This window comes from Chrysemys picta, chromosome 1 (assembly GCF_011386835.1).
Source record: "Chrysemys picta bellii isolate R12L10 chromosome 1, ASM1138683v2, whole genome shotgun sequence".
NCBI classification, from domain to species: domain Eukaryota; kingdom Metazoa; phylum Chordata; order Testudines; family Emydidae; genus Chrysemys; species Chrysemys picta.
Window position 1 is genome coordinate 181,225,069 of NC_088791.1, and position 11,422 is coordinate 181,236,490.

Here is an 11,422-nt window from a genome sequence, read left to right on the forward strand (position 1 = left end):
GTTCTCAACCTTTCCAGACTACTGTACCTCTTTCAGGACTCTGATTTGTCTTGTTTACCCCCAAGTTTCACCGCACTTAAAAACTACTTGCTTACAAAACGAGAAATAAAAATACCAAAGCGTCACAGCATACTATTACTGAAAAATTGCTTACTTTCTCATTTTTACCTTATAATTATAAAATAAATCAATTGGAATATAAATATTGTATTTCCATTTCTGTGTATAGCAGGGATTGGCAACTTTAGCCTGCAGCCCGCCAGGGTAAGCCCCATGGCGGACCGGGCCAATTTGTTTACCTGCCGCGTCTGCAGGTTCGGCTGATCGCAGCTCCCACTGGCTGTGGTTTGCCGCTCCAGGCCAATGGGGGTGGTGGGAAGCGGCGGCCAGCACATCCCTCGGCCTACGTCGCTTCCCGTCGCCCCCATTGGCCTGAAGCGGCGAACCGCGGCCAGTGGGAGCTGCGATCGGCTGAACCTGTAGACGCGGCAGGTGAACAAACCGACCCGGTCTGCCAGGGGGCTTACCCTGGCAGGCCGCAGGACAAAGGTTGCCGATCCCTGGTGTATAGTATATAGAGCAGTATAAACAAATCATTGTCGTATGAAATTTTAGTTTGTACTGACTTCACTAGTGCTTTTTATGTAGCCTGCTGTAAAACTAGGCAAATATCTAGAAGAGTTGATGTACCCACTGGAAGACTATTGTATACCCACAGGGGTACATGTACCCCTGGTTGAGAACCACTGCTCTACGGGCCAGGTAATAGCAGTTCATATTTGGACACACATGCATAATCATAATTCCTCTTGGAGTAATCATAGCCTCTACAGCAACATTTGAAAGAGTATAGTGTATGGTCCCCTCACCAGCCACCTGGAGGTAGCATTATCCAGACAATTATTCACTATGCTTCAAATTCTGGGAAACATCAGGCTAAGGAGCATAAGATGTCATGCATCTGAAGATAAAATCTGACCCTTAATATATAATACCCACTATATCTGATAATTAGTGTTTGCCAGCAATTACCAGTGAATGGCACTTCAGATATCAGAAGCTGAAGAGTGATGAATGTGTTTATAAAAAGGAAAACACAAGACTTAAATGTACTCCTGACTAGTTGAGATAAATGGGCAAGTTAAGGATCTGCTGTGACAGAACAACCTCAAAGACTGGGACTTTCAAAGGAGCCTGTGTGATTTAAAATCCCAACTGCCACTGAGCTTCAGTGAGAATTGGGTGTCTAACTCCCAATTTAATCACACTCATTGGGAACATGAGGATCACAAGACTGTCCTCTTTTACAAAGCTATTACAAGAGCCTTTGCCTCTCAAAGTACTTTTGAGTGTGTCACTTGGCATGGAGTGGGATTTTCAGAAGCAACTAAGGCCCAGATCCTTGAAGATAAGTCCCATTGAAATCAATGGGAGTTAAGTGTTTAAAAAACTTTGAAGAGCTGAGCCAAAGTGACTTAGGAACAGAAGTCCTATTGACTTCCAGCAAAGACTTGTGCCCCTAAGTCACTTAGGAACATCTTAAAATCCCACTCGTCAACAACAGTTGACTTTCAAAACTATTGCTTTGAAGGTAATATTTCCAGTAATATTTTTATGAAAGACAACATTCTGCGCTATGGAGAGTCAATTGAGTGGCAATACACCCAAATTATCCAGAGCAGACAAATACTTCCATATACAGAAATTCAGTACCCAAGATTTCTCACACGATCCCTACCACCTTAGGCATCAAATATCTTAAGTGAGAAAACTGATGGTATATTTCACTCTTGAAGTTTATGCCTTGTTTTAAGGAAAGCTGTGTACATAAATGGAATAAATTTCTATTGTGCATTTTACAGGGACATCTTAACAGAGAATACAAAACACAAGGAATAAATTCTGATATAAAGGAAATGAGAACACCTTACAATCAAATAGATGTTAGGTAACAACATGTTTTGAAGCTACTTACCGTATAATCCATTGGCAAACAATATTTGAATTATAAGGCTTTGGATAATTAATAGAGTGGAAAGATCCAGAGGAGCCAGTCAACATAAATTTTCCATCACAAGTTGTAGCTGTAAAGAAATAATCATTAATATTTGCCATAGTACAATATGACATTTGAAGGTATTGCTTGAATGAAACTGGACTCAGAAGCAGGCTTACATCAACAATTTTGAAAATGTATTATAGGGAACAATCCTGCATTGACAGGGGGATACACTAAATGACCCAATAGATCTTTCCTATCTCTAACTCCTATAACTGTATGATTTCACAATACAAGCTTGACTTTTTTTTGTCTCACTGACATCTTATGGAAAACATTGTACAGTAGTCAGAGACAACACTGCTTATCTAGCCATTCATTTTTTGTATTCTCCTTCCCTGTTTTATTATTATTAAGTGCATTTGCAGAGAAACAGGATCTTGCCTTTAGAGTTCATATTTCATCCTTGAACTCATGAAGGATGTGGTTCATACCTTTTTTTTTAATCAGTGAATTTAAGCAAAAACACAAATGTAAAAAGCCCAGTAAGAAAATGGACAAAGTTTTACGTTTGCACATTTTGAATTTCATAAGGTATTTTTTTGCTAAAACAGAGGGATTGTCCAAATCTTACATTAAATACTTTTCCTGTATCCTCACTGATGCTGATCTTTATGGTAGTCTTATTTTTAAAATAACATAAGTGTTTTCCCCTACGCTTTCTATTTACCATTTAGATATTTTACTTGAAAAATGGACAGTTACTATATTTTAAATGCGATGCCACATATTACTCAGGGAGCAAGAGAAAGTTGGTCAATTTGATATGGACCATAAGAAGTTATATATTGTTACTAAGAGATTTTTGTCTTTATTAATATGGATGTGGCTATTACCCCATTATTAATAATAATAATAATGTGCTGAATTTATAAAGTGCACAAAGGTGTGGTATTTTCTTATAGAGGTTTAGCAAAATAGGTGCCAGCCTCGTAGAGTTATCACCCCATAATGACTATGGCAAAGATTAGCATATGCTTCATTTGTTCAACAATTCCCTTTTGCTCCTCTCCCATCCCCCTTTCCTTTATCTGCTCTCTCTCACTCTCTGCCCCTAATCCAACCCTTCCCATCACAGACCTTGGACTGACTGTAAGAGGACTACTACACAACACAAGGGCATTAAAGCATAAATGCACTTATCTAATCAGGAGATTTCCCCAACAGTCACAAAGTTAGTTTAAAGGTAGTGGCACAGGGCTAGCTGGAGTTGTCCCTTTTGATTTCCCTAGACACCTCACTGGTGACTCTGGGCTGCTCCAACTACTTCCCTTGCGGAGAGAGGAGGCACCTCTGGTCAGGGCAAGGCAGAGTCTGAGCTGTCATTTTGACTTCTTCTGCCTCATTGCTGGAGCCTCTGGGCAGCTCCAGCTGCTTCCCTTGCTGGGTCAGAAGAAGATCCTTTTGGTCCAATGTAGGGTTTCCTGGAGATTGCTCTTGTTGCTTCTCCATCCCAGGAGAATCTGGACAGCTCCAGCCAGTTGTCTTGGGGGCTGGGTGCATTTAGGATTTAATCCTGCTCTCAATTAAGTCAATGACAAAACTCCCATTAACTTCAAAAGAGTAGGATCCAGCCCATCTGTTTCATGTGCAGAGTCTTTACCTGCCAATGAAGGTTTATTTCTTCACCGCTAACATAGGTTAATCTCTTTCAGCAAAGTAGCGATGCTGTGAAGTAGGTTTATTATGGTAGACAAAAACAGGGTTGTTAGCGCCCGTTATGAAAAATAATGCCCCCAAGGGATGAGCCTTCAGACTCCTTTTCCTTAGACTGATGTGCTATACTGCTGCTTTTCCAACAAAATTGTTTAATAATATAAACAGTCTAGGTGTTCCCTACTTCTCTAGAGACCCCTTAACTGCTATTTCTAACTGCCCTTCAGTATTGCCTATTGATGCTCTTGCCCATAGCAGAGCCAGAAGGAAACATTTCAGGGCAATTTTATTGATAAAATAGAAAATGAATGTATTTTTCATCATCTGTTGTCTGAATCTCTGCTTAAAAGCTTATGGATTTCACTACACTTTGTCAAAGTCAGGAAGAAATAGTTAGAATTTCACCTTTCCTGTAATGTATCTATACATCTCTAACATATGCTAAACTCAGTAACACGAGAGGGAGAAATAAACCAGGGAGGAGTGAGGTGGGGGTGGGGGGGGAGAGGAGGAATCAAGTTTAGTTGTTTAAAGGGAAATAGCACTTTTTGTGTGCAAAAGCACTTGCAACAAGAATTATAAATTGGCTGTAAATCTCATTGTAAAACTCTGCAGCACTTCTGAAAAGCCAGACAACTTTAGCTATTATATGGCTGTATTAAGTCACTCTGGGGGATGGTACAGGAGTGAAAAATCAAAGAGGTGGAAAACTTGGCAGGTCTCCCAAATGTGCACATGGCTTATTGCCATTCAGTACACTGGCTCTGCAAACGTTGCTAAGAAGTCTAAATATAGAAGCCTGGAAAAGCTCTTTACTTTTGAGCATAAGATTTAAGATTCAAAATCTAAAATAAAGGTGATGGGCTCAATAACATGTTGTCCTGAAACCAGACTTTTATTTCCCCCCAGGCTGTGAAGAGCAGCTTTCAGTGAAAATGTGAACTGAAAAGAATAGGTTGGATGCTTGATCCACCAGGCACAAATTAAAAGGAAAAGGATACCACCAGTAACTCCCTAGAGCAGGCTGTAACTCCTGGATTTTGCTTTGTGAATACTCTATATCAAGCTTCTGTGTGACATAACTGCACATAATCTCTGTCCTAAAGACCCATGCAAGTTTGGACTCATTTTTACAATTCAATGCAATCTAAAGACATGTTGCTATGAGTAAGAAATAATGTTCTGATTTTTCAAAAGAACTGAGCATTCAAAGAGTCCACTGAATTCTCTCTTATTTTACAAGTGTTTCTATTAGTTCTCTACAAAACATAAGCAAAATTTGTGAGCAAAATTGAGCTCACAAACAAACTTGGTTCTGCCTCAGTGCAGGGGGCTTGACTTGATGACTCTCAAGGTCCCTTCCAGCCCTGCATTTTTACAATGTTATGAAAAAGTGTTATTTACTCTAATGAAAAACCTATACAATTACTGTTAAAAAATCAGTTTATTTCTTTAATTGTAGCAGGTAGAATACTTTGTATTACATATAAAATGGAACATTTATGTATGGCTTCAGACCACTGTACAAACATTAGCTAAGTCATTGGCAGGAGCTATTGCATCAAACATTGTTCTGAGTCAAAGGCCGAATTACACAAACTCCTGAATTCCTTCCAGTTCCACTGATTTAATAGGAATTGATGGCTGGGATGAAGCCTATTTGACTTAGTTTGTAGCAAAGTGCAAGATTACAAGAGATTTAAGTATGTGTGGTGGCTTTTTGTTGTTTTAAACGGCTTTTTTTCTCTAGTGTTTTGTTCCAATTGTTAAGGAACTACATTTTCCCCCCAAGAAGGTCACTAACACTGGTCACAGGCTCCCGAAAGGAGGAAACTCAGGTGTCCAAAACCCTGACAGACTTGCAGAGTGATAAGTGGTGGTTCCCAGAGGGGAGTGTAACTTGGTTTTGAGCTAAGTGTGAGGAGAAGAGTGAGATTCCACCCCTAAGACAGGTATAAGCAAGGGACCAGAGAGATCAGAAATGGGGCAGAGGTGCAGTTAGCCCATAACAAGAGCAGTCAACAATTTGAAGAAGGGGCTCAGCACCATTTGAGATCAGGCCTATTCTTGAGATGTTCCTGAGTCATTTTTGGTACTATTTAATCAGTTTGTCACAACCCAGTGGCCCCTTCCCTCAGGGGGTCCCCTGGGGAGACAGATCAGCATTGTATGTTGCTAACACTGTCACAAGCATTGCAAGGCATTTTGGGAAGGGTTAAAGGTGTGAGTGTGGAACAAAAGGTTTCTTTACAGGCAACGAAAGGCCAGAGGGTGAGGAAAGGAGAAAAGAACGGGTTAACTTGATGTTCCAGCTACAGCCGAAGATAAGGATCTGACTCCAGCCCAAGGCCATTGCACACACTCTGCTACCTGCCAAGAAAGAAGGGAGGGAGTCCACTCTCCCCCCCTGCGACCAGCCGTGAGACAGGAGAGTGGCTGAACAAATTGCAGGGGCCGGGAAAAGGAGTGAGACAACATGGTCAATGAAGGAAAAAACATGGTCCTGAAGCTGACGTGTTTTGGGGAAAGCTGAGAAGGCCACACAAAGCCGATTTGGACTGATACAAAGAGCACCAGGAGCAGAGGTCCTTGAATGAAACACCCCGAAAAGAACCCAGGACTTAAAAACCCTCCTGAGAGCCAAAGCAAGTCGGAGATCACAGCGGAGCTTGGATGACCTGTGCACAGGACAAGAACTCCCATCCACCCCGCCCCTCTTCTTCTTATGTTACACTCAGACTTGGTCAGACTTGAGTCGTGCGTGTGTGAATATGAAAGTGGGTTAGGGCTGGGGTACTAATGCTTTCTTGCTTCTTCTGAGTGACGTGCGGGCAGTCCCAACACTCACCGCTGTTATTTTATTATCTTATTAATAAAGCTTTAAAATTCAGACACTCTTGTCTCTGTGTGCTCTTCATCTCCTCCCCTAAAGATCCTGCAGCCTCAGCCTGATCACCTGATGTCCCAGGCAGATTCGTAACATAAATTTGTCACAAGTTCCATTGCAAACATTCTAGTAAGATGGAAACCAGGTTTGAGATAATAAAGGAAGACCTATAAATTGCCTCAGTGCAGTAGAATCCCCCTGGTCAATAGTATTAAAAGCTAATTAAGAACAGTAAGCACTGGAAGAACATCAGATTGAAGTAGGATACCATTATCAACTGTCACAAGGGACATCTTTGTACTGGTTCCACCAAGAAATTAAGAATTATGCATCCTGGAGATGGGGGTATGTGGTTCTGCAGCTGCATAGCAACATCATTTGATAGCACAATGTTGGATATAATTTTAAATTATTTGACAACGGCTCTTCCATTAGATGAATATAGCTGGCTTATGCTGCTTCAGCATTATACCATACAAATATTCATAAAAATATCAAGCCAATCTGTAGTTTCGTACATTTCTTGAAGAGTAAAATATCTTCTTGAATTCTATTTTTCACTTCTGTTGGGATTGGTTTGGAAAATACTTTTATTGCTTAATATATTGACAAGTACAAGCAGATATAAAGATTGATTCAGAGCTTTACATTCTTACCACATATTTCTTCAGATTCATCTGAACCATCTGGGCAGTTTGATACTCCATCACAAAATAAGTCTTTACTTATGCAGTTTATGGCATCAGCACAAGGTTCCTCAGGAGGCAAACACTTCACTGAAATAATAATTGAGATAAGAAAAAGGGGAAAAAAGAAAATTATATTACAAAGGAGAACTGACTTGCCTTTGGGACTCCAGCACAAACCTAATTACACAACAATTGTGTGAGTTGTATGTCTAACTTGCTTATGGTGTTTTTACATGCTCTGAGTCAATACATAATAGCTGAACAAACTCATCAGAAAGGTGAATATTAGTACAGAAGAGTGAATAAGTTCAGACATATGAAAACAGAACATTCACTTCTTGTTAGAACTATGCTCAAAACTAGGGCTGGTGGAAATCTATTCATCCCTTTTTTTTTTGCAAAATGAAAAAAAAATCATTTTTATTTGACTCAATTGGAAGTTCATTTTTTTCCACCTTCAATCATTTAATCAATAATTTAAAATTTGTCATGGAAAAGAATTCCCACATTTTGACCAGCACTAATAAAAAAGCCTTTTTAAGGACAAGTTTTAGTAATATTATAAATCTCTGAGAAAAAAAATAATCAATGTTTGTACAATTTTTCTGCCCAGATTCTGCAATCAGCTCCTGGGGGTGGACCCTTAAGTCTGTATGGAGTCACACTAACAGGACTGCCCAATGGTGTATGCATCCCTCCACATGTATCTAATTGTTGGATCAGGGCCAAAGAGTGCAGTCCTGTCCTCATTTGAGTGAATAAGAATTCTGCCAATGGAACAGGATTGAACCATAAAGACATTTTGAATAAGCATCATGGAAGTACATACCTGATGGGATGGAGGTGGGGAAAAGGGAAATCACTCAGTTGTATGTACATTTGTTTTTGCTTTTGTTAGTAAATGCATATGAGTGAAGGTGGAAAAGACTGACTTAAGAAAAAAGCAGCAAAATACTTATAAGAACATAAGATTGACCACACTGGATCAGACATAGGGTCTTTGTATTGTATTTGTAATACAAACAGGGCCGGCTCTAGGTTTTTTTGCTGCCCCAAGCAAAAAAAATTTTGGCTGCCCCCCGTCCCAGCCCTGGGCTCCTCGTCACACCCCCCTGCTGCCCCAGCCCTGGACTCTCCCCCCGCCCACCCACACCTCCTGCCGCCCCAGCCCTGGGCTCTCTCCCCCCGCCCCACCTGCACCCTCCTTCTGCCACAGGCCTGGGTCACTGGTAACTCGCTCCCAGGGCAGGTCATTCAGCAGGAATTTTAGATGTGCACAGAACACAGACAGGATTGGTTGCCCTATGGTTACAGAACTACAGGAAAGTGGAACAATTTTCAGCTTGTGTGATTGGAGGATATCTGGATGCATATTATAAGACTGTCCTACATAAATGAGGAAAAGTTGAGGTGCTTTTATTATTCTTTTGTTCCACTCTTTCTTTCTATGGGGAATTTTCCAATGCAGTATCACTGTCTTCCTTTTAAACAAAACAAACAAACAAAAAAGGCAATGGCTGTTGAAAATAGCAATTCCAGTCCTAATAACCACTGGGAAGCATTTCTTGCTCAATTTTATCCTACTTTTTCTACAGCAAGTTACAGTGGATCAGTATATTTGATTTGGGAGAAATGAAGTAACAGCTGCCCAAATTGAGCTTGAGCACTCCTGAATTTTGAGATGTTCAAATCTGGAAGGCAGATGCTGGGGTGGGGGGGGCTGTGGCTACGCGGGGGAGCACGGCAGCATGTATGCAACAGTGTGTCTGGCGCTGCACGGAGCCAGACACGCTGGTCTGAGTGGCACGGGAAGGGGGCTGGGGGGGTTGGATGGGGTGGAGGTTCGGGGGGGGGGGGCGGGCAGGGAGAAGGGGGGGTTAGATGGGTCAGGAGTTTGGGGGGGGCAGTCAGGGGACAGACAGTGGTTGGATAGGCATGGGAGTCCCGGGGGTTTGTCAGGGGACAGGTAGGGGGTGGGGTCCTAGGGCAGAAGTTGGGGGGGGTCTCAGGAGGGAGCAGTTGGGGACAAGGAGAAGGGAGGCTTAGATAGGGGGGTGGGGGTCCCGGGAGGGGGCAATCAGGGGACAAGGAACAGCGGTGCTTGGATAGGGGGTGGAGTCCTGGGGGGCAGTTAGGGGGGTGGAGTCCTGGGGGGCAGTTAGGGGCAGGGGTCCCGGGGAGGGGGTGATCAGGGGACAGGGAGCGGGGGGGGGTTGGATGGGTTGGGGTTTCTGTGGGGGGCAGTCGGAGGGAGTGGATGGTGACAGGGTGGGGCTAGTCTCCCTCCCTGTGGAGTGTCCTATTTTTGGAATGTTAAAATATGGTATCCCTACTCACAGCGCAGCTCTCCATTCACAGCAGGCTGCAGCATGAGGTCTCAGCTTCCTCACTCCCTCCCCCTCTTTCCTGTTGGTAATGGCCAAGGGAATGCTGGGAAATGTAGTTCTTTCCCTGCTCCAGGGCTGGCTCTATAGGCAGGGAGCTAACCAAGGAACTACAGATCCCAGGGCCCCCTGTTGGTTCTCAGCTCCCATGCTGGATCCCTGCCGCCCCTTCAAGTGGGCTGCCCCGAGCACGTGCTTGCTTTGCTGGTGCCTAGAGCCGCCCCTGAATACAAAGTGAAGGCCTAAGAAAGAAAATCTGCCATTTTGCACTCAAGCAATAGGCTATACACTTCATAGCCTTTATATCATAGCCTATTTTATGCAGAATGGGAATGTTGGCCAGGGCACCACACATGTGTAATGGGAGTTACAACTTTCCACAGGACAACCACCTAGGATAAGCAGAAGAACCTTAATCATAGCATTCAATACAAAGCACAACACTAGGGTTACCATATTTTGTGCCTCCAAATGGAGGACACTCCACGGCCCCCGGCCCCGCCCCCAGCCCCGCCCACACCCCGCCCAGCCCCGCCCCCTCCCCAAAGTCTCCGCCCCCTCCCCTGCTTCCCGCGAATATTTGATTCGCGGGAAGCCTGAAGCAGGTAAGCGGGGGGTGGGGGGAGGAGGCGCGGCCCAGGCTGGCCCCCCGGCGTTTCCAGCCTGGGTCAGCTCGGGCCCTGGGGTGCCGGCCCCGGCCGACCACCCCCGGCCCGCCCAGCACTGCCGGCCCCCGGCGGCCCGGCGCACCCCCCCGCTCCCGGCCCCACAGGCCCGGCTCCCCGCGGGCCCGGCTGACCGGCTCCCCGCGGGCCCGGCTGACCCTGCTCTCCGCCGGCCGCGGTCCCCGCGGGCCCGGCTGACCCGGCTCCCCGCAGGCCGGGATCCCCGCGGGCCCGGCTGACCCGGCTCCCTGCCGGCCGGGATCCCCGCCGGCCCGGCTGACCCGGCTCCCCGCCGGCCGGGATCCCCGCCGGCCCGGCTGACCCGGCTCCCCGCCGGCCGGGATCCCCGCGGGCCCGGCTGACCCGGCTCCCCGCCGGCCGGGATCCCCGGCTGACCCGGCTCCACGCAGGCCGGGATCCCCGGCTGACCCGGCTGACCCGGCTCCCCGCCGGCCGGGATCCCCGCGGGCCCGGCTGACCCGGCTCCCCGCCGGCCGGGATCCCCGGCTGACCCGGCTCCCCGCAGGCCGGGATCCCCGCGGGCCCGGCTGACCCGGCTCCCCGCCGGCCGGGATCCCCGGCTGACCCGGCTCCCCGCCGGCCGGGGTCCCCGCGGGCCCGGCTGACCCGGCTCCCCGCCGGCCAGGATCCCCGCGGGCCCGGCTGACCCGGCTCCCCGCCGGCCGGGATCCCCGGCTGACCCGGCTCCCCGCAGGCCGGGATCCCCGCGGGCCCGGCTGACCCGGCTCCCCGCCGGCCCGGCTCCCCGCGAGCCCGGCTGACCCGGCTCCCCGCCGGCCCGGCTGACCTCCCGATTTTCCCGGACATGCCCGGCTTTTGGGGATTTCCCCCCGGACGGGGATTTGAGCCCCCAAAAGCCGGACATGTCCGGGAAAATCCGGACGTATGGTAACCCTACACAACACCCCTCTAACTCTTCACTGAAGTATCAGCAAAGGGAATGACCACAAATCTTGTTGAGATGCTTGAACCTAGTACGTTTCCAGACTCAATGAAAAAAACCCAAAATAACTACACCAAATACCCAGAGATATGCTTTGAGTGAAATTAATATGCAAAAA

At 46.2% G+C, this 11,422-nt stretch overlaps 1 protein-coding gene across 2 annotated transcripts in view; it reads right to left on the reverse strand.

The window, feature by feature from the left end:
• The window catches only part of TMPRSS15 (transmembrane serine protease 15), an 82,028-nt gene extending 72,320 nt beyond the window's left edge, over positions 1-9,708 (reverse strand). The window contains exons 1-3 of one of the 2 annotated variants that reach the window (XM_065576235.1): positions 9,629-9,708; positions 7,259-7,378; positions 1,976-2,084 (exon numbers count right to left, since the gene is read on the reverse strand). In XM_065576235.1, the coding sequence (XP_065432307.1) occupies positions 1,976-2,084; positions 7,259-7,378; positions 9,629-9,662 (263 nt within the window). In that variant the 5' untranslated portion in view covers positions 9,663-9,708. Of the gene's footprint in view, positions 1-1,975; positions 2,085-7,258; positions 7,379-9,624 lie in introns of both variants that reach the window. The other variant, XM_065576245.1, reaches the window with a different exon arrangement.
• Positions 9,709-11,422: the final 1,714 nt, after the last annotated feature.